This window comes from Phyllostomus discolor, chromosome 8, assembly GCF_004126475.2.
Source record: "Phyllostomus discolor isolate MPI-MPIP mPhyDis1 chromosome 8, mPhyDis1.pri.v3, whole genome shotgun sequence".
Classification (NCBI taxonomy): Eukaryota; Metazoa; Chordata; class Mammalia; order Chiroptera; family Phyllostomidae; genus Phyllostomus; species Phyllostomus discolor.
Window position 1 is genome coordinate 94,748,142 of NC_040910.2, and position 23,902 is coordinate 94,772,043.

General features: G+C 40.1%; 1 protein-coding gene across 5 annotated transcripts in view; it reads left to right on the forward strand.

Moving 5' to 3' along the window:
- Positions 1-23,902, forward strand: part of TADA2A (transcriptional adaptor 2A) — a 49,730-nt gene that overhangs the window by 9,015 nt on the left and 16,813 nt on the right. For 4 of the 5 annotated variants that reach the window (XM_036033626.1, XM_028521040.2, XM_036033624.1 and 1 more), the window contains exons 3-8: positions 2,423-2,529; positions 3,694-3,753; positions 11,270-11,361; positions 15,025-15,182; positions 16,765-16,853; positions 18,036-18,108. In XM_036033626.1, coding sequence (XP_035889519.1) covers positions 2,423-2,529; positions 3,694-3,753; positions 11,270-11,361; positions 15,025-15,182; positions 16,765-16,853; positions 18,036-18,108 — 579 coding nt within the window. The remainder of the gene's footprint in view (positions 1-2,422; positions 2,530-3,693; positions 3,754-11,269; positions 11,362-15,024; positions 15,183-16,764; positions 16,854-18,035; positions 18,109-23,902) is intronic. The other variant, XM_036033628.1, reaches the window with a different exon arrangement.

A 23,902-nucleotide genomic window follows, 5' to 3' on the forward strand; every position in this document is an offset into this window, starting at 1 on the left:
GGTATACCTTTGTGAAAGATACTTTGACTGTATGTATCAAATACCCTCTGTACATGCAACAGTTTTAGTTCTAGGAAAATATATATCCTGAGGAACAAAATGTGAAAAATTTTATATACAGGAACACTGATCTCAGCATTTTTTGTAATAATAAGGAATCAGAAACAGCATGAATGTCCACCAGTAGGGAACCATTTAAATGAGTTGTTTTCAACCTTCTGAGACCCAGTGAAAAAACCCCCTTTACTATTTGGAAGTAAAATACATAGATAATGTAATATATCTACAGTCACAATTTCAAAGAAATAAAAGCAAATAGTGCTCTGTAATAACAAAGGATAAATAAAGAGAAGTAATTTCTAATGAAATAATGAAATTTGCAATAAAATGCGTATTTCAATGTTTAGATATGATTACACTAGAAGACAGTGACTCAAGTGGTCAGACGCTTGCACACATATGCTGACTCACTGCATCCTGCAACCACGTGCACAACGAATATTTCACGTGTGCTGTGTTGGTGACTTAGAAATGCCACAGGGTTGAATAACTCTTTATAAGGTTCTGAACAAAACAAGGTAAAGTCTTGGATAAGAGCACATGCAGTTGCCTTCCTGAAAAATTCAGTGTATATTAAATTTCAGAAATACTTCTTACATGTAATATAGAGTTGGGTTCTAGGTCATGTAACTATGAATAGGTTTTTTACCTACTTGAATATCTGATGGGACATTTGAAAGTTGTACAGGAATATCATTCATCCATTAAAAAGAATGAGGAAGATCTGTGTATACTGTCATGAAAGGTGTTGACAATATGTTCAGTAAAAAAAGGCTCTAAAACATCATGTATATATAGTATTCAGCTTTTGTTCAAATCAGTGCACACACACATAGAATAGAGGTTGGGAACCAAATGTTATTCGAGGATGATATACTTTCAGTGCCTAAAATTTTTAAAACTATAAATTGGATTGCTTTTACAAAATAATTACTTATGAACATAAGGGATTTAAAGCTCTTTACTTTGGTCAGTGGCTGATTTTTCCTTGAGGAACATTTGAGGAAAGAAAAATAAGTTTATATCATTAATACAAAAGGATGATAGCAAGAAGGTAATTTGGTAAAAATTGGCATCTCGCATTTAACATAAAACAATTTTTGTTCTTCTTATATCAAAATTTGAAATGGGAAAAGTAGGGTAGTTGCCGTTCCTCGTATTTATTTTGAAGCTATTGCCAGAAGGATTACATTCCTTTCCCGTCATTTTCCTCCTGGTCTTCATTTAGAAACAAATGAAAAAGCAATAATCACCACTTGTAGGAGAGAAAAGTGCCTAGAAGAGTTTTTGATTTTAGGAAGGAAAATGCTATTACAGAAGGTAAGAAATCCTGCCCCAGGCCAAACAGATAAAATCCTTACATCTGCCTACAAAGCCTGTGTTTTCTTAGACTCCTGCTGTTGATCCGCAGAGAACTGCTTTGCTAGGTTGCCCTGACTGGAGAGAGGCAGTTTGGGGCCTCCGTGTCTGCATTTTTATGACTAAGAGTTTGGTTTGTCCTCCTCACCTTAATACTTCAGAGACATTGGAACTGCTATGTTCTTGGCTAATTGTGGGAGAAAGGGAGGAAGCTTTTCTGGGTTTAAATCCCAACTCATATTTAAAGTAGTATATCCCAGCCCTGGCTGGTATGGCTCAGTGCATTGAGCACTGGCCTGGGAACCAAAGGGTCTCCAGTTCAATTCCTAGTCAGGGCACATACCTAGGTTGTAGGCTGGATCCCCAGTAGGGGGCGCACACAAGAGGCAACCACACATTGCTATTTTTCTCCCTCTCTCCCCCCCTTCCCCTCTCTAAAAATAAATAAATAAATAAATAAATAAATAAATAAATAAAATCTTTAAAGTAAATTAAATAAAGTAGTATATCCCAAGATATACTTAAAAGAGTTTTTTCCCCAACTTTTTATTCTGAAAATTTTCAAACTTATAGAGAAGTTGAAAGAATAGTACAGTGATTACTTGTTGCCTAGATTCAGCAATCATTAACATTTTGTTAGATTTTCCTTATCTATAAATATTTATGTGTTGTGTAGGTATGTGACATTATTTTCCCCTGAAAAAATAAGTTGTGGGTGTGGTGAAACTTCCAGTTAAAATCTGCCTTTGTCAGTTTCTTCGCAGGGGCCACGTCTGCTTTGATGCTGTTTGAAGTGGTAGGTTCACTGCAGTGGGGAACAAAGCTGCTCTGGAATAAAAACAAACATAATTTTGTGTTTTCTTACTTGGAATGGGCTCCTCGTGTCTCCATGAACTTTCCAGCACAGCTTACTGCCTGTGTAGTCGTTTGCAGATTTTCACCCACTTGCCCTTAAGATAATGATAAGGTTTTTTGAAGCTAGTATGTTTTCTTTTTGTTCTAGGTGATCCCTCTGATAAGCCACCTTGCAGAGGCTGCTCCTCCTACCTCATGGAGCCTTATATCAAATGTGCAGAATGTGGGCCACCTCCTTTTTTCCTCTGCTTACAGGTAACTCATTAACCTGGGCCAGTTTTATGGATGTGATAAATTCAGAGATGACTATCGATTGCTTAGAAGGACCATACCTTACTAAATCTGTTCCTTCCAGTCAGTCTTCCAGTACATGCATTACCATTGCAAACTTGGGGAACAAAGCAGATGGACAAGATAGATTGTTGAATACAGGCATATCTCAGAGACACTGCGGGTTCATTTCTAGACCCTGTAATAAAGAAAATATCACAATAAAGCCAGTCACAGTTATTTTGCTAGTGGAGAGTCTTGCCTCCAATTTGTAAAACGCAACATCTGTGAAGTGCAGTAAAGTGAAGCACAGCAAAATGAGGTGTGCCCATATTTCCTATTTCTGTATGAGCCTAATGCTTAACACCATTTTTGCCCGAGGTGTTAAGTGCTGAGACTACAGTAAACAGAAGAGGAGGGTAATGCCTTTCGATAGCACCTATGACACTGTTGATTGTCTTATTGAAGAGTGCTCTTCAGGGCAGGTGACAGACGAGAACAAACTGTCTTGTGGATAATGATGAAAATAGTAATACTAATTATACTCTGTGCCAGGCACTATTTTGAGTACTGTACATGAATTAATTCTGAAATCATCACTACAACCCAATAAAGTAAGTACAATTAGTGTTCCCATTTCATGGGAACAGACACTCAGGCAAAAAAAAAGGATAAGTAATTTGCTCAAGGTCACACAACAAATACCATATTTATTGGATCCAAGGCACTGTTGATTATAAGAAGCATCCCAGTTTCAGAATTGTAAAAATAACTGATGGACGTTATAATATAGTTTTTATTATGAGTCCTCATTTCAGAGTTTTAAATTATGAAAAAATGTGTCTGTGATCCATGGTAAGCATGGATCTAGAATTTTAATATAGGCAATCTGATTCCGGGGCTTATGCTTTATCAAAGGAGTTGCTGTCCTAGGAAAAAGTCCGTCTTTCAGATTGTTTTGTATTCTCTCCGAGGATCACAGAAAAGCTGTGATCATGAATAGAACCATCCTGTGTGGATGCAGACAAGATTAAATGAAGTCTTAATAACTCAGCCTATGAGTAGAATACCCTCAGACTATCTTCTACTTTTTAAGAAAGCATTTCAAAAGGTAGCTTTTTGATAACTTAATTTTCCTCTTTTTTGCAGTGTTTCACTCGAGGATTTGAGTACAAGAAACATCAAAATGATCATACTTATGAAATAATGGTAATGATGAAGTTGTAGGAAATTTTTGCTTATTTTTCCAGTCTTACAATGGGAATTAGTTTTTTTTTTTTTTTCTCCACCTTTAAGGATCTCTTTCCCTTTTCTTTCCTCCTCTTCTGAATTAGGTCATTACTACCCGGTAAGTTTTTCAGAGTTTTATGGATCTACTGAGGCATTTAAACCCCAAAATCATTTTATATATTCAGATTTTTGTTTCAAACTTAGAAGGAAGAAAACACTCTTTGAGATTTATTGATAGAAGAGTTATGCTGCTTTTTAGGTTCATTGATAAACATACAGTAGGTGTGTTGTCAGTGTGTTTTGGCTGATGGTGTTTTCATATGGTTCATGGGGTTAGTGGTGATGCTTACCACTGATACTCTGTCCCCCTTCGGTGGGAAAGTTAGGTACCTTTTAAGAGTTAAGTTTAAAATGAACATAGAGTGAATGATACAATACATAAAGTCACTTTGAAGAGACAGACTGGCTTGTAGGCCAGAGTAAGGCTTGGCTGTAATTTAATTGTATTGCCACCTCTATTGAAGGAATGAGAGGCAGATGTGGATAGGGTACTTCCAAGCTCTAGCCAGAGAAATGGGCACTTTAAAAAGCCAAAGTAAATACCTGGTTGCTTGTCAGGCGTATATATCTTTGTCAAGATAGTTTTGTCAGTTATCAGAGCATAACTTACAGTTCACCATGTAGTTTTTCTTGCAGGAAAGAGCTGCTGGGGCATCTGTTAATACTTGACAGTAGTCGTGCCTCCCTCTTCTACTTTTAAAGGTCCATGTGATTACATTGGGCCCAGCTGGATAATGAAAGCGACTCTTCCTAGTCTGAGGTCGATAGATGAGTACCTTAGTCCCATCAGCAGAGTCCCTTCACGTGAATGTGTTGTTAGTGTGTGGACAATCAGGGGACAGGAATCCTGGGGATGAAAGGGGTCATCTTTAGGATTATGCTTACCATAGCACTATTGTATGTTTACCTCAGTCTCTTAGAAGTTTAGAAAAGGGTGAATCAGCATCTCTGAGTCAGATTATTTGTGAGGTCCTGTTAAGATGGATTTCTGGGTTTACAGTGCTAAGAGTCAGATCCTGTCCACAATGAATTAATGAAAATATGTTCCTTAATAAGAGTTTTTGGCAGCCAACTGGCCTACATTACCCTACCTCTGTCTAAATACTTTGTCTTCTAAATACCTTCTTTGCTAATTTAATTACAAGACTTGGAATACTTTTTTTTATACTAGACTGTGTTTTTTAGAGTGGCTATAGGTTCACAGCAAAATTGAGTAGAAAGTACAGAGATTTCCCATATATTCCCTGCCCCCACAAACACTTCCACTCCCCTACTATCAACATCCCCACGAGAGTTGTACATTTGTTACAATTGATGAACCTACACTGATACTTTGTTATCACCCAAAGTCCATGTTTCCGTTAGAATTCACTCTTGGTGTTGTATCTTCTGAGGGTTTGTACAAATATATAATGTCATGTATCCACCATTTTATAGTATCATACAGAATAGTTTCATGGCCCTGAAAGTCCTCTCTGCTCTGCCTGTTCGTCCATCCCTTTCCTTGTCCCCTGGCAATCACTGATCTTTTTATAGTCTCCATAGTTTTTTTCAGAATGTTTTATAGTTGGACCCATTGAGTACAGAGCCTTTTCATATTTGCTTCTTTCACTTAGTACTGTGTATCTAAGTTTCCTCCATGTCTTTTTATGGTCTGATGGCTCGTTTCTTTTCAGCTGTGAATAATACTTCATTGTCTTCATGTACCACAGTTTATTTACCTATTCACCTACTGAAAAACATCTTAGTTGCTTCCAAGGTTTGGCAATTATGAATAAAGCTGCTCTAAACATCCATGCGCAGTTTTTTGTGTGGACATGTTTTCAACTCCTTTGGGTAAATACCAAGGAACTCAATTGCTGGATCGCATGGTAAGAGTATGTTTAGTTCTATAAGAAAATGCCAGACTGTCTTCCAAAGTGGCTGTACCATTTTGCATTCTCACCAGCAGTGAATGAGAGTGCCCATGGCTCCACGTTCTCCTTGGCATTTGGTGTTGTCTGTTCTGGATTTTGGCCATTCTGATAGGTGTATAGTGGTAACTCATTATAACCGGCATGTCTCTGGTAACTTGTGGAATATCTTTTCCTATCAGTACCTTTTCCCCCTTTTGTTAATTGCAAAATGAGTGAAGTGTGGTCCAAGTAGCTATGGCTTTGAGGGCATTTCACCAAGGTTATCAGATCTTCAGACAGCTGGTTTATTTGTTCCCAAATTCACTCAAGAATGCCTAGAGCCATAACACACTTACTCATTTGAATTGTGAAAAGAATTCCTTAAAGAATATTAGGTATAGGCTCAATAGGTTGATGGTCATTCGCTGTAGGAAAGCTGACCAGGAGTACCCGAGCTGTTCTGGGCACAGTGTCTTCTGCATAATGCTGAAGGTACTGAGTTTCACTCCAGGTCCACTTTATTCTTCTGGTTACATCATCCTTTCTCAGACGTTCAACATCCATACACGCACATTTTAAAATTCTCTCTTTTACTTTTGGGGAGCTTTTGGAGGTTGCGAATATTTTCTCCTTTTTTCTGCCAGACTTATCTACTCCCAGATAAGGGAAAGAAGAATGTCCCTCAGTGGGAATGATGGCCCAGTTTTGGCTTTCTGCACATGAAGCAACTCAAGCTAGATTTATGTTTTATTTTATTTATTTATTTTGCATGTGAAGCCTCAGAAAGCTTTAAATGGTTTTCAGTACTTTTGTCATCTTGAAGTGCTGTATTTTTGGAAGTTACTCATGCTGTGGTGGGTGGTGCATTAAGATTTCTGAGTCCTATGTCTATTTTTGTCTTATAATTCTTAGAACCTTGAACAAGTCAAGGCACCACTTTCTGCCACACCCTTTATACCAGTGATTCTTAAACTTGAGTGCAGAAGGACTACATGGGGAGCTTCTTAAAAAATGGGAATTTCTGAGCCCCTCTGTTAGAGGTTTTGGTTCAGTCGGGCTAGGGTGGGGTCTGGAAATTAAGTAACATTGATAAAACTTCACGAAAAACTGTTATGTCTATTTATTTATTTTTGATGTACAAAGTCTTTCTCACTTATCTTACAGTAAAGTTGATGAGGGCTAATATTCCAAAATACAGTTTTAGAAATAACACAGGCTCTTCAACTATGAGTTGTCATATTTACATGTATTTTTGGCACTGGCCAGGTTGAGTGATTATATGAATTTAATGTAGACGCATGAATTTCTCTCTCTGGTTTCATTGTACCCCATGTGTTAAGCATGTTTACACTACATGCTCAGATAAACATGTATTGATTATTAGTAGTGTAATTTCACAAATCACCACAGTATTTTTGTCATTAACAAAAGATATAACCATTTATAAATGGCTAGGTAATCTGAAGACCTCTTATGTCACTTTTTTAAAAACTCAGGAAATTTCAGACATACTAATATAGAGAGAATGGTGTCTCACTTATCTATTGCTATCTAACAGCTACTGCAAACTTTTGTGGCTTAAAATAGCAACCATACTATCTCCCACAGTTTTGTGGGTCAGGAATTCAGGTTAGACTGGGCATGGTTAGGATAGCTTTCAGTTCCAGTGCTGGAGCTGGAAGTCCAAGGGGCTTTTTTCCACATACCCTGGCACCTCAAGAGGATGGCTTGGATGGGTTGGGAGTTAGCTGGAACATCTTAACTGCCTGAGGCCTTGGTTCTTCTCCAGTAGTCTTAGGGCCTCTCCTTCTCCAAGTTACCTTTCCACATGGTCTTGCCAGCAAAGAGGCTATTTCTGATGTGGCTCAGGAATCCTAAGAGCACAAAAGTGGAAGCTGCTAGGCCTTCTTAAGCAAGTCACAGGTCCAACCGGTATTAGAAGGGACCACACAAGGATGTGAATTCCCGGAGAAGCTCATTGAGAGCCACCACTGGAACCAACTACCATATGTAGTATAATAAATTCCCATGCACTTGTTATTAGCTCTTAAAATGATCAACTCATGGCCTATTAATGTAAATCCCCAACTCTTCAGATTACTTTAAAGCAAATCAAACATCATATCATTTTATCTATAAATTCTTTATTAGACTTTCCTAAAATGTAGAAGTCATTCAAGTCACTTTTCACATTTCCCCAATCAGTTCATAGAAGGTTTTTTAAAAATCTCTATTCCATTCTCCACCTATGAAAAATCACTGTTCTGATTTTTATTACCATAGATTAGTTTTGCATATTCTACAACTACATATAAATGGATTCATACTATACGTACTTTTGTTTCTATTTTGGGGTTGTTTTTTTTTACTCAGTATGGTTTTGAGATTTATCCATATTGTATAGTTCATTTCGTTTTGTTACTGTGTGGTATTCCATGGTGAGACTATAACACTGTTTATCCATTCTGTTGATGGACACCTGGGCTTTGGCTAGTTTTTGAATATTACAAACATTCTTGTTCAAAGCTTTCTGTGGATATATATTTCCAGTTTTCTTAGATAAATACTTAGGAGTGGAATTGCTGGGTCATAGAACAAATGATTAACGTGTAAGAAACTGTCAAAAAGTTTCCTTAGTGGTTGCGTCATTTCACACCCCTGCCCGCAGTGCCTCAGAGCTCTGATCGCCGCGCATGCGCGTCGGCTTGGGACCAATCAGCTTCTTTACTTTAGCTGTTCTGCGGTATCGTAAGTGTACAGTGGTATCATAAAGTTTTTTCCAACGTTTATCATTTCTTTTTTTTTTAAGATTATTTATTTATTTATTTTTAGAGAGGGAAGGGAGAGAGAGAGAGAGAGAGAGACAGAGATATCAATGTGCGGTTGCTGGAGGTTATGGCCTGCAACCCATGCTTGTACCCTGGCTGGGAATCGAACCTGGGACACTTTGGTTCCCAGCCTGCGCTCAATCCACTGAGCTATGCCAGCCAGGGCATTCCAACGTTTATCATTTCTTCTAATTGTGATATAAATAAGATCCATACATTCCAGTTAGTTGCCTCATATATTTTCTATTCCATGGTTCTTCCCTAACCTTCCCTCACTCTTTCTCTCACTCCTTATAGTTTATTTGATTTTTTCAACTGAGTTGTCTTAATAGATGTTAATACAGGCTGAATTTTGCTAACTAATATGTTCCTCTGTTTTTTGTGTTCCCTATAATTTGGTAGTTAGATTTAATGGCCATATTATATTTATGATCATTGTCTAGATCTATTAATTTTTTTTTAAGATTTTATTTATTTACCTTTAGGGAGGGAAGGGAGAGAGGGAGAGACAGACAGACAGACAGACAGACACATCAATGTGTGGTTGCTGGGGGTTCTGGCCTGCAACCCAGGAATGTACCCTGGCTGGGAATCGAACCTGGGACACTTTGGTTCCCAGCCAGCGCTCAATCCACTGAGCTACGCCAGCCAGGGCTAGATCTATTAATTTATTGGGGATTACAAAGTAGTTATCTTTTAATTCTGTTACTTCTTTAATTTGACTTAAATTCTGTAAAAAGATAGTTCATATCATTATCTGTGTGATCACCCTTAGGTAGAGTTTCTACAGGAAAGGCAGGATAAATACTTGATTATTTCCTTTTTTTTTTAAGATTTTATTTATTTATTTTTAGAGAGGGAAGGGAGGGAGAAAGAGAGAGAGAAACATCAATGTGCGGTTGCTGGGGGCCGTGGCCTGCAACCCAGTCATGTGCCCTGACTGGGAATAGAACCTGCGACACTTTGGTTCGCAGCCCGCGCTCAATCCACTGAGCTACGCCAGCCAGGGCGATTATTTCCTTTTTGCAAAAAGATTTTACTTGTTTTTAGACAGAGGGGAGGGGAGGGAGAGAGGGAGAGAAACATCAATGTGTGGTTGCCTCTTGAGTGCCACCAGGTACCCTGCTCACAACCCAGGCATGTGCCCCAACTGGGAATTGGAATCAAACCAGTGACCCTTTGGTTTGCAGGCTGGCACCCAATCCACTGAGCCATACCAGCGGGGGCTTATTTCGTTTTGGGTTTTTTTTTTTCTGGTTTTGAAATAGTAGTTGGTTTCCTGGCACCCCTAGATATTTATAATGCTTTATGTGTTTCAAACCTTTGCAGTGGTTATCCTTTTTAATGCTCAAAATGTTCCATTTTTGGTTAGTGGGAGCCTCTACAGGTTAGTCTCTGAATCCTTTTGACATGACACTTAATAGTCTTTGAGAGCCTCTTTGCTTTCCAGTATGACAAAATGTTCCAATGTACCTTGTACATTTCCTGACCCAAAGCTAGAATCAGCTTTTTCTTCAAGGAGCCCAAGTCCCTTTAGTGGAAAATAGTATTTAGAGACTGCATAGTAGGTAATAGAAGCACTTATTGCTGCTGGGTGGGTCATTGTTTCTAGACCTTCCAGTGAACAAGTGTTAGGAAATTATTCTTTTAATACAAAATACATCATGAGTTTATGCTAAAACTTTCAGTTCAAATATAAGATGAAAAAGTTTTACATAACTTCATAGATCTAAAATCCCACTGCCCAATGATGCCAGCAATTATTTATTTGCTTTACCCCGTAACACAGCCACATGCAATAATCTCAGAGTACACAAAGACTACTAAAAATAGGTTAAGGGTTACTTTGGCAGTTCCTTTTACTTTTAAGGTACCGTTATATCCTACAGATGTGCAATCAAATTATTATTAAAGTCAACTAAGATAGTTGTGTGGTTATGCCTTAAAATTAATTTATATGTTTATTACATTTTGCTTTTAATTCTTATGGTTTTAAAATTTAATAATTATATACAGTATATATGGTTTCAAAGTCAAATCTGCAAAACAGGGAATACTCAGAGAGGGATAGCTTTTATCCCTGTCCTTTCCACCTGCTCTCGTCATCCCTCCCCCATCGGTGACCTTTTCTTTTAAATGTATGGGTTATTCTTCCATTTAAAAAATAAATAAATAGCCCCAGGTGGTGTCGCTTAGTTGATTGGGCCTTGTCCCACAAAGCAAAAGGTCTCCAGTTCGATTCCTGGGCAGGGCACACGGCCGGGTTGTAGGTTTGGGCCCAGTCGTGGTGCAGGGCACATATGGAAGGTGACCGATCAGTGGTTCTCACATCAATGTTTCTCCTCCTTCCTCCCACCGTTCCCCCTCTCTAAAAATAAATAAATAAAATATTTTTTTAAATTAAAAAATAAATGTATATACATGTATTCCCCTCTTAGCTACATGGGAGCATAATAAAATATCTCTACCTTTGTACTAAGTTAAAAAAATATATATGTATGTATATACTTCTGCTTGAGTTACATGGCACTTATGGATGGTAATATTTATTGGAGACCCTTGATTGTGGAAATAGGAATAAGGGCGATAGACCACCATGAGAATAGTTCCTGAAAGAGAATAGGTTTTGAGAAGGACATAAATTAGTATTACAATTGAGTTTTCTAGTTCCATTTCTATATCCATTCTTATGCAAACCTTTTTCTTTCTTAGACCTCAGATTTTCCTGTTCTTGACCCCAGCTGGACTGCTCAAGAAGAAATGGCCCTTTTAGAAGCTGTGATGGACTGTGGCTTTGGAAATTGGTAAGAGCTTGGTATTGCAGCTTCTCCTGCCCTAGTGGGCTTAGAGAAGAAGATGCTCTCAAAGAGTAAAGGGAGGAGCCTCAGAAAGAGAAGTTTCAGATCATGTGTTGGGGGGAGATCATATGTTGCTTTTCTATTGACCCATGACTTAGAGACAAGTCCTCCTGAATGCCTTCCGGGGATATGGGATGTTTCATGGTCTCTGACTGGGCAACCCTGAAGATCATTTTGGATATATCAATAGCCCCAGATGGAGGGAGGTTGGTTATTCCCTCCTGAATATTGGGGCAATTTAGAATCATTAATCATTGCTCCTTTCTGATTCTGTGCATTTTTCTTGGCTGTGGATGCCCTCATCTTTTAACTGAGTCAGACTTGAGGCAATGACCAGAGCTTACCCAAGGTTCAGTTCGACAGACTTCCTGTTCACATTCCCTGTTTTAGCTTTCAAGTATCTGTCTGAGTCCAAGTTGGGCAGAGCTGGACAGCAGTCATTGCTGTTGCCCTAAGTGGCGACAGCACTTAGTAACAGCACCACCACTTTCATTTCTGTCAGTACTTTGACACTGACGGTATCATTTCGTTAACTAGATAGCAGAGGCATTATTAAATATATTTTGTTCACGAAGGATCTGAAGCTCAGGGAAGGGACTTGAAATGGTTTCTCATGATCACATAGCTTGTTAGTGAAGGAGTCTTAACTAGTTCCATTCTGTCCTGCCTTCCTAGTGCATACAGTCTTTCCGGATATTAGTAGACTATATGTTCTGCTGCCTCCCTTATGTCGAGGGCTCCGAAGGAGAGTTGAGTTTAGTTCACATTTTGCTTGTATTTATTCATCCAGCATTTATGAAGCATCATAAAATATCATCTGTTACAGAGAATACCAAAAAAGATAGAAAATGTGAATTTTCATGAGACACTTAGTAGTCATCTTTAGCCTTTTTGGTTTTCCATTTTTTGCTTGTCATTCTGTTGCTCCTAAATGGCTAATCCTCCCTGTCCCCCTTCCCTCTTAGCATAGACCACAAAAAGACTATTGTTTCTCTGTCCATTGTGGGTAAGGCACTAAGCTTGTTGGTAAGGGTGCTAGGGTTACAAATTATGACATCCTGCCCTCAAGAAGCTTATAATCTAGAAGGGGAGTATATATACATACATATGTGTGTGTACATGAAGTGGTCTGTCCAGGAAGTATCCAGCCATGCAATATGAAAAAGAGACATTTATTTAAGAAGATACAAGACACAAAAACATTGTACATAGGGCAATGACACCTCAGTCCCCTTCAGAGTAGGCAACTTGAGACCTCACACAGTTCTCCCAGTTGCCATTAGCTGCCCTGTCGTATTTTCGTGAATCTCATTGACAGTCTGAAATCTCTTCCCTTTCAAAGGTGATTTTAGTTTGGGGAAAAACCAGAAGTCACAGGGCACCATATCTGGGCTGTAGCGGGGCTGAGTCACCTGGTTGATTTGATGTTTCTCAAAAAAACTCTGCTCAAAATGTGATGCATGAGTGGGCACGTTGTCGTGATGAAGCTGCCAATCACCAGTGGCAGCCATAGCTGTGGCTGTTTTCATCAGATTGCATCTTTCAACCGATGGAGAACATTGAGGTAGTATTCCTTATTAATTGTTTAGCCTGGAGTGGGGGCATAGTTGTGATGGACAATACTTCCCTGATCAAAACACGGTTAACATGGTCTTGATCTTGCTGTGACTTTGCTGCACCTTCTTTGTGCATGGAGAACCAGGCAACTTCCAATTGGATGACAGGCCTTCGTTTCCAGATCATAACCATAGACCCACAATTCATCTCCAGTCATGACCTTCTTGAGAAAATCCAATTCATTGGCAGCGGTTTGAATCAAGTTATTAGCAGCTGCAGCACGATGTTCCTCCTGCTGTGGTAGCAGAAGCTGCAGAATGAATTTTGCCACGATGTGTTTCAGGTCAAGATCCTGCGTCAAACCTCATAAAGTTTTTGGAATCCCTTGATCAGCTTGTAGTTCACGCACTGTCAGTTGCTGATCTTTGTTGATTGCCTGTATACTTTCAACATTCCGAGGTGTTCTGCTTGTTGCAGGCCTTCCAGAATGTGGATCACTTTCAACATATTCTCGATTACCTTTGAAGGGTTTGTGCCACACTTTTATTTGTGCTGCACTCATTGCATCATCCCCAAAAGCCTTCTGAGTTATCCAAATAGTCTGCAGAGGAATGTTCAAGCTTAATGCAAAATGTGATGCAGATTCATTGCTCTAGGTACTCATTTTGAATGTGACGGCCACACAGTACACATGCTCACTCAATGGAACCTAGCACCCCCACTGAGTAGTACAGTGAAGTCATCATTGTTCACATATGTACAGACTAGTCCACTTTCCTTGGCTGCCAGGTTACATTGAAGTCATGCAAACTGTTCTCGTTATAGTAACAATGGCTGGACTTTTCCCAGGCAGACTTTTTTATATATGTGTTAGATACAGGGTCCAGCAGAAGTAACGCCTGCTTGAGTGTGGCCGGTAGGCTGCATGAATGTCTCACACAAGATGGACAGCACTTTGAACATTTCAGCTAGAAGGTCATATGGTGGCTTGAGTGTGGTATTGTTATGCTGCAGAATTACATGCTTATGATTTTGTAATTAAAAAGGGACGTTATTTGTGCCGGAACCTGTGTATACAAAATATGTTCATATATGGTTGACGTACACAAATCAGAGCATAGTGATGCCTCGTGAGAAGGACAGACAAAGTGCTGTGGAGAAGAAAGGTTAAGAAGGGGCTTCGGGAGGTTTCACCTCTACCTCTTCATCCTCTGGGCTTGCGGTCAGGAGTCTTGAGAGCAGATTCTGGCTTCATTACTTATGTGCTTCGTGTTCTTGAGCAAGTTTCTCAGTGTCTTTAGGCCTCAGTTTTTCCATCTGTACTTTTGAGATAGTACACCACATAATCAATGGTAGGATTAATTTAAATTATGTTTCTAGCTGATGCTTGGCCTATTGAAAGAGCTCTAGTAAAGAAATGTTTGCTCATGTGAAGTGTTTTGTAAACTGTAAAAAAACATTATGCAAATATAAAACTATACTTACATACATTCTTAGCATTCCAAAGTGGTGTATTATTTATAGTAGTTCTTCCCTGGGGCCAGACTCACAAGGTAATTACAAGTTCTCTAATAATTTTTCCCTTCTTTTGATGGAAAGGAAAAGGCTTTTCAGATACTGTTTTTATATCTTGGACTATCAGATTACACCAATATTAGGCTTATATTTGTCTTACTGTCCTGCTCCATGCTGCCACCTTGGAGGTATCAAATTCCAGACATTACATGGATAGGACTTAAAATTTGGAAAGAACAAACCTTGTTTTTTTTGTTTTTTTTTTTAAAGATTTTATTTATTTATTTATTTTTAGAGAGGGAAGGGAGGAAGGGGGGGGGGAGAGAGAGAGAGAGAGAGAGATTCAATGTGCGGTTGCTGGGGGTTCTGGCCTGCAACCCATGAATGTACCCTGGCTGGGAATCGAACCTGGGACACTTTAGTTCCCAGCCCGCGCTCAATCCACTGAGCTACGCCAGCCAGGGCTACAAACCTTGTTTTTACCACTATGTGTAGTTAAAAGCAGTTTTGCCTTCTCTTTTCCTCACATTCCTCTAGGCAGGACGTAGCCAATCAGATGTGTACCAAGACCAAGGAGGAGTGTGAGAAGCATTATATGAAACATTTCATCAACAACCCTTTATTTGCATCTACCCTGCTGAACCTCAAGCAAGCAGAGGAGGCAAAAGCTGCTGACACAGCCATTCCATTTCACTGTAAGTGCCTCCCTTTTAAGAAATACTTAGGTCATCTTTGGGCCCTGTTGCATGGCAGATAAATAATGGTGTGATGACTTGGACAGCTAACAAATTTATGAAAGATAGAATGAGTTGGCATGGCCATTATTGAGAGTCAGAGCCATAATGGGGCAAGGAGGAAATGTCTCCCAGAGGTCAGAGTTCTGTACTGGATGTCAGAGTGCCTGGGTCCAATGTGTAGTTGCATCTGAGACTCTTTAAGTTTAACCTGTTAGTTAACCTTAATGCCTGCCTCTTCGGGGTGAGATTGCAAAATGAACCAGCCTTTCCATGCTATTGTGAATGCAAGGTGTTTTACAATTCCTTTGGAGTGTTTATGATTATACATATTAGTTACTTAAGTCCAGTATTTGACTCATTATCATCGATTATTAATTATCTTAATGTTAAGTCCAAGAAGCAGTTTGTTATTTTTGTTCACTTGGTTGTGGCAGTAACAGCACACTTTATTTTTTAAACCTCATGTGGCTGAGGGACCCATGGGTCTTCTAACAAAACATAACCAAAACCAAGATGAATTATAAATGGACATCTTTCTTCAATGACTCCCAGAGCACGAGTAATGGGATATGAATGTTTTCCCTTCCTCCCTCCCTTTCCTCATACTCTCCAGAAGCAGTTTCATAGCTGACTGACTCAAAGCCTGATGACACCTCCTGTTTGGATCGTACTTTGGTTTTTTTGTTTTGTTTTTTTTTAAATAACATTTTTTAAAGATTTTATTTATTTATTTTTAGAGAGGGAAGGGAGGAAGATAGAGAGAAACATCAATGTGTGGTTGCTGGGGGTTATAGCCTGCAACCCAGGCATGTACCCTGTCTGGGAATCGAACCTGCGACACTTTGGTTCTCAGCCCGCGCTCAATCCACTGAGCTACGCCAGCCAGGGCTTGGATCGTACTTTGGATGTTGGCGCTCTGCTCCCAAATCCATTAGACCATTTGTTCCTCACAGGAGCCCAGTGAGCTAGGCAGAGCGAGTGCTTCTGTTTCACACACGAGGAAACAGATTGAGAAGCTTCAGTGATTTGTGCAAGGTCAAGTGGGGACTTAGGGGACTAGGGGTGTCGGAGCTAGGACCCAGTTCCAGCCAACTTCCAGATCCAGCGGCTGTTTTGTTCTTGTTGTTTTGTTTTTCGTTTTTGTAGTTTTAGCCTCTCAGTTGGATGACTTTTGTAAATTGAGATTGGCCCTACAGCATAAGGGAGCTGAAGGAGACAGGGTAAAATACTTACATTCTGTAATATTAAAGAAAAGATCCTTTATTTTTCCGCAAGTTAAAAGCAAAAAGCAGAGTAAATTTCCCCACATTTACTTAAAGGATCCCTTAAGTCTTGATTTCCTTTTTAAGAAATCAGCCTATTTCCATAATACTTTATCTTTTTCATTTTTACAAAAATCTTTTGAATTTTATGTATTCTCCCACACACTGTCTGTCTCCAAACAAAAGTATTTCGGAATATTAATGGGGACTATTTCTGTGTCACTTTTTTAAGGCCAATATTTTATAAAGTAAGTAAGAAAAACTCTAAATCCTTCCAGCCGCAGATGACCCTCCCCGACCCACTTTTGACTCGCTGCTGTCCCGGGACATGGCGGGGTACATGCCCGCGCGGGCGGACTTCATCGAGGTAGGAGCGCCTTGTTTTTGTTTCCGACGCGGCTCGTGTCTTTTGCCTGTAGGTGCCTTTGGGCTAAAAAATGATTTTCAAAGCACCGTAATTGGGGGCGGCTTCATGCCGCCACATTTTCTTCTGTTCAAGTGCCGTTTCTCACTTGTAAACATTTTCACATGTAGAATAATAAAAGTTCTTCAGACCAGGAACCTGTTGTTTAAGTTTCATTGGTGTTGGCTCCCACTTTCGTAGTAGGTCTGGGGCGTCTTTAGGCTGGTTCTCATTCCACGCCTAGCAGGTTCCAAGGCTGTGCTATATCAGGGACGGGCAAACTTTTTTTATTAAGGGCCAGATGGTAAATCTTTTAGGTTTTGTAGACCGTAAAGTCTCTTTTGCAACTAAACTTTGCCATTATTATGCAAAAGCAGCGTCGATAATACGTCCACAAATGAGCATGCCTGTGCTCCAGTAAATTGTTCTCACAGGCGGTGGGCTGGGTTTGGTCCACAGGCTGTAGCTTGCTGGCCCCTGCACTGTATTTATAAGGTCAAGAATGACAGATGTACATAAAAACCACATGGTCCTTGTTCAGCCATGGAGTTAAAAAGCCGTGAATGTAGTCGCAAATCTCTCGAATTATCAGCTAATTCACAATTACAGTCCTGGAGGTAAGTTGAAAGTTTAGCAAGCTACAAACAATTTTGCTAGCCACGGCAAGTGATATTACAGAGCTACCCATGGACACTACCCCAGTGAATTGTCCTCATTGAATAGAATATGGACAGATCTACCCATTGAGCTATATGAGCAATATCGATGAATAAAGACAATCCTCAAATGGTAGTACAAAGGTAAATGAATCAATGTTGACAGTTTTCATACCTGAAGACTTGTTCAGAATTCGATTTCCTGGGGGTTACTTTATGAACAGACTACTTTTAATTTTTAGAACAGTAGCTTTGGCTTTGCTCATAAACTTGTAACAGTTCTCATTTCCGCTGTCACTACTGCCCGAAAGCCTCTCAGCTTTCCCCCATGACTTGTTATCTGTGGCGGTGTGCTGGCCTTGTACCCCTTTCGGTACTTTTTAACGAGTGTTAACCTGTGTATTTTCTGCTTGCTTCTAATGAATGGCCACTGGAAAAGTATTACCCTAAGCTGATTAGTTTGGGGCGGGAATTCTTTTTCCCCTAACAGGAGTTTGACAATTACGCAGAGTGGGACTTGAGAGACATCGATTTTGTCGAAGATGACTCGGACATTTTACATGGTAAACAGTTTGTTTCAACAAATGTTTTTATTGATTGCAAGCTATGCAATGACACTGGGTTGAGTCTAGGAATACAAGGATGAATGAACATGTTCCCTGCCCTTAATGGGACTCAAAATCTAGTGACTAAGTTACTGAACTGACCCCGTTCTTGGGTTTTGGCCACAATGAGAAAGATCGTTGGTGCCGGTAGTGGGAGTGTTGGTTGTGCGATATCCCAGTCCTTGCACCGTGTGGTCTTCCTTTTGGCTGAGGTAAGCCTTCCCTGAAGTAACTGGTTCACTGGCCCTCACTGCCTCCGAGGAAGGAAGGGAGGCATCATGAAGACCCTGGGACTTCGGGAGCAACTGCTGATACTTGATGTCCACTGTGATTTGCCACCCCAGATTTCCCATAGCAGGGGAAAAGAATAGAAGTTCTTGGAGGATTTTTAGACCAAGATTAGGAATTTCACATTTCTCAGAACTGTTGAATTTTTAGCGTTTCTGAATTCTCATCTAAGATTAGCTAAGGATTTATGTCAACTCTTGTGTTATAACATAAATGGTTAATGCCGTCAGGGCTCTTAAAAGTGGATGGTTAGACTTTTGTTGAATCTCTTTTTTTTCCCCTTTTTCTATTTTCATTGAACTACATATTTAAAATAATCCCCAGTCTTCTCTTTCTGCTCAGTCCAGAATTGAATCTGATGCAGTATGGAGAATGCTGTCTTGGATTCAGTATTCCCCAAACAGCATCTTCATTGTTTTTCTTAAATCCATATTCCAGGCAGGAAAGGCAAGTGGAATCCTTGTTAAATTATAAATCAAGTTTTCATGTGGCATTAACTGCTGCTCTGTCATTAGAAGGGGAATTTGATTCTTCTCCCCATGGAAGAGCTGCCTAGGTACTTGTTACACCAGATCGAGGACAAAGAAAAAGTCCTCATAAAAATTTTACCTTCAGAATTTTTTTCTCTACATATTTCTTGAGCAGTTTTCTTGCAAAATTTCATTTCTCTTCTCCCACACAACTTTAAGGAAAGTCAGAGTGACTCAGATTGAACTAAAAGAGGAAAGCTCTAAAGCAAATTCCTTTGGCATTCACTAGATTCATTGTATTTGTTCAGGCGTCATGTCAATCTCCTCTTTTTGACCCTGGGTAACTCATGTTACTGTCTTTCTCATCCTGTGTTTTTCCCTTGAAGTTGGTGTGCAGTCTGCCACTCAGTATTTCTCCCTGCATCCACCAGCTTTAATTAAAATGGTATTGTTTCCTGGGCTGTATCTTTCTCTTCCAGAATGAAAAAAACACAACTTTATAAATATTATCCTTTTAGATGCCTTTCAAAAGCAGCAAACTTTTAAAAGTCAGACTCTGTAATGTCAATAATGCCTAAACTATGTAAGAGACTTGCTGAATCACTCCTCTAGGCCCTAATCCAAGGTCTTCATTCTTAAGCCTCAACATTATTAAGAAAACTGTAATAATGGTTGGCATTTTATTTCACTCTTCATTCTTCCTAGAAATGGGATCTGCAATTGTCCTGGTGCACTTGTGCCCCTTTCTGTAATTAAGTGGGAGCAAAAGAAAAAAATCGGAAAGAAGCAATAGACTGAGTAACAATTTTTAAGTTAGCATTTCAAACCTACAATAATACACTGTAACTCTCTGTGCTCTTCTACAGCCTTGTTAGTCATTGGATTCTAGTTCATTTGAACTAGAACTGAAACATCAGTTAATGATTGTTATACATAAGTAGCCTTATCAGAACATAAATAATAATCCCTGCCTCCCCTTCCCTTCCCTGTCCAGTAGTGGACTGTAAGATGTTGAGATGGGTGCTTTTTAAAAGGTGGTGACATTTTAAAGAGGTTTTGCAGCACTAGAGGGACGACTTGCTGGTGCCACAAAGGGATGCTTGTTTGTGGCTCTGAGTTCTTAGCTCCTCTGGCAGCATGACCCACCCTAGCCAGTGGGGCCCGTTGGCCCTGAGCTGAGCAGTTTCTCCCAGAGCACTCTTCGAAGGGGGGCCAGGAGCCCAAGCAGTCTCAGGAAGGAATGGGAAGGAGCACACCTAGAACAGACGGAGGGACACATATTTTGTGCACTGACTCAGCCTTGGACTTGCTTCTAGTCACTGTGTGATCTTGGGCAGGTCCTTTGGATCTTGCTTACTGTTTCTTTGTGTCCCCTGCCAAAAGAGAAGGGGTGACACTGATTTCGTCAGAGAGTGTGAATATCTCCAGTGAAGGATGGCACATAACTCAGGATGATGTAATTACCATTCCATTATACCATTATACTCTTAATATTACTGAGTATTAACAACATTCCTTTTCTGTTCCCTCACTTATAACTACTGGAAGGAAGCAAATTGTTTGGCTGGGTTTGGCTGGGTTTGGCTGGGTGGTTTTTAATCATCCATCCCAAGGCATCTGGAAGATCAATGGGCGCCACCAAGCCCTTTTCCTCACCCAAAGGCTTTTGCTATTGTTCATGGAATCTGTCTAATAAAATGGGTTTGAATGGTTCATTACAGAGACCTGAGACACATTGGAGATATACTAATTCAGGCCATACTGGAAAGCTTTAAAAAAAATTATTTATTTTTAGAGATCAAAGAAAGGGAGGGAGGTAGAATCGGCTGCATCTCGCAAGCCCCCACCCAGGGACCTGGCCCACGGCCCAGGCATGTGCCTTGACTGCGATGAAACTGGCGACCTTTCGGGTTGGCAGTCCAGCTCTCAACCCACCGAGCTACACCAGCCAGGGCCACACCGGAAAGCTTCTCAAATGGGCCCAAAATAGATGCTACACGTGAAGCAGTGTCTAAGGAAGAAAATAAGGAAGATCTGGGATCCCCAAATGACACTCTTTATAATGTTATCGAAGTCAGCAGAAGGTGTGGGCTCAGAGAGACGCAGGAGACTGGTGTGCCGTGGTTATGTTGTGGGAATTTAAGTGCCGACACACTGTAGCTCCCTTTTCCTGAGAACATCGCTCGCCATTTGCTTTGATTTGGGAAAATCTCTCCTAAATTTGTGGACTCCTCTTACCCAAAGTTTCAGAGGTCCTGAAATCCTCGGTGCAATATCTCCTAACCACTGCTGTCTCATAAGCCAAGCAAGCAAGAGGCATTATAAGCTCCTTCCTGTGTGTGGGGTCTGTGTTTTCAACACTTCCCAGAGCATAAACATGAAAACAGTTTATTCTCCCTTTATTTGGAAAGATAATTTCAGCAAAATTTCTTGGCTAGGCATGGATTCCCCTCCACCCCCTGCGTGTGGCCCACACTGTCAGCCTTTTCATCCTTTTCCAATCAGAAGCTCAGACACCCACCCTGGTCTCCATGTACACTCACCCTGTGCAGGCCCCTTCCTTGAATAGTGACTTGACTATTGTGTGCTTAGGACATTTTAGACATAAATGCTATTAATAATAGCTAATACATTTAGCACTTACTGTTTACCAGGTTCCATTTTCAGCCCTTCACACATGTGAACTCATTTAATCCTCACCAAACTCTGTGAGTTGGACACTATTGTTACCCCCATTTTATAGATGAGGAAATGGAGGAATGGAAGTACCAAGTAAAGTGCCTGAGGTCTTGTAACCTGCAAGTGACAGCCGTCTCCAGAGTCTCTGATCCTAACACTGTACTAGTTATCTTACAACCTTAAAATTTGGTTGCTGGGTTGTTTTTGGGGGGATGACATTTCACATTTGTTATCTCCCATGGCTTACCCACATTCCGAGAAGCAGGAATAGGTATTTTCCCGTTTACATTGGAGGCACTGTCCAGAGGAGTTAACTAACTCGCCCAAGGCCTCCTAGTTGCTGACTCTAACCTTTAGGTCATATAGTTGCCTTTCCTTCACAGAATTAATTGTGTAATTTGGCTTTAGCCAAAAGCTTGGGAGTAGGGGGGTGGGGAATGACTAAAGCTTTGCTTCTTGGGAATACCTGAGTCACAGGTTTGTACTCGTGTGGTTGTCAGAGGGGTTTTGATTGGCTTCCCTGCAGTTGAGGCCTCTGACTTGATTTTCGTGCCAAACAAACAGTAAGTGCCTTCTGTCGGGAAAACAGAAACATGTTGCCAGCTATTTTGAACAACGTTAGAAATACACTGCAGTGGGAAGGAGCTGCCTCTGACTTCTGCCCACTTCTTGAAATATTTTAAGGCCAGCCATTTGGAAACTTTGTTATCAGTACTCAGTATAATCACAGGGAGACTGTTCTTCCCCCAAGGCTGAGATTTCAGAGGCCTTACTTACATCAGTGTGTGTGGGGGAGGGGGGCGGTTGGTTGGTTTTTAATGATCTCTGGTTTTTCAGTTGCCCACTTTAGTGGAACCTCCAGTCACTATAAGTAGAATGTGAACTGATGATTCTCATTCTTGGCAGTGTCTGCCTTGTTATTTCTGGTCTGCCTGCTGTGCTGTGGCCCTCTCTGAGTTATTCGTGCAGCGAAGATCTTATAATCACTGCTGCTACCTGAGTGTGCTTTATAAAGAAAAAGAGATAGCTTCAAATATGAATTTTTCTCTGGGAGAAGGACAGTTCTCCTTTCATTTGTCTCCATGTTCCTTTCCTTCCCGTTGTCACCCAGAGCCACTGGTACGTGTTGAAACTGCTGAAATGATCAAGCTGTAGAACCAGTTATCAGCAATATTTATTTATAGATTTTTTATAACACAGTCTCTTCAGTTTTTTTTCTGTTTTAATTAAGTCATTCCCACACAAATCTCAGGAAACAATATGGTAAGTTAGTGTCTTAGAAAGATTACACAAATATTTTGTCAAGATTAGCAGTGATTTCCACTGAATCAACAAGCAGTTTCTTTCCTGTTGAACTCTTCTTATTATTGGGTGGATAAAAGAGATAAGACCCATAAAGAACCAGAAACATGATAAATGCTCAGCTTATTTTAGCTATTTACTTAGCTATTATATTTGCTTCTCTTTCTGCCTTGAACTGTTGACTTCCTAATTCTGTTTGTCATAAGAAATAGAATCCATACCTTAAACAGGAACCTAATCAAAAAACAAACAAACAAGTAAAATATAACCAGACACTGAAATTGAGAGCAGGCTGACAGTGACCAGAGGGGAGAGGGGAGGGAATTTCAGGGGAAAAGGGTGAAGGGTTTGCAGGAACAAGGATAAAGGACACATGGACAATAACTGGGGGCAGGGGGGGTATAAACGGGAAGGGAATGGGGTGGGCTGGTGGGAGTGGGTTGGGGTGGGAGTAAAAGGCAGAAAACTGTACTTGAACAATTAAATTTTTTAAAAAATTTAAAAAATAGAATCCACACTAAAACTTGTATTAGGTTAATACTGTGTGTCAGAGACACATCCTTTCCTCCCTGTCTTTATCTGCCTTCCCGCCACACAGGCGTGCGAAGCACACCTCCGCCAGCATAGTGTTTGAGAGCCCACCGTTCCACGGCAGCCGCTGGAAAACAGTGGCAGGGTATGGGCCCTTCCCCGGTACAGGGGCTTTCCTATGGAACCACCCTAGAAATCGAGAAAGAGTTCACTTGTAGGAAGAATTCTATCTAAAAAAAAGTTTGAAAACCATTGCCATACATCTTGGACCTGATACGATTGAATTATTTTTAGTTTGTGGGCAGCTAGAAAAAAAAAGAAACAATGTATAAATTTTTGAACTTGTTAAAAAAGAACCAAAAAAAAATCATGGTAGGGAATACTTCTTTTTAATACTTAAACTTTTTTAAAAATTGCATTCCCTCACCTCTTCAGGTCATCCAGCTAGAACTTGTTATTTTTAGCTCAGAGCCAAAGGAGAG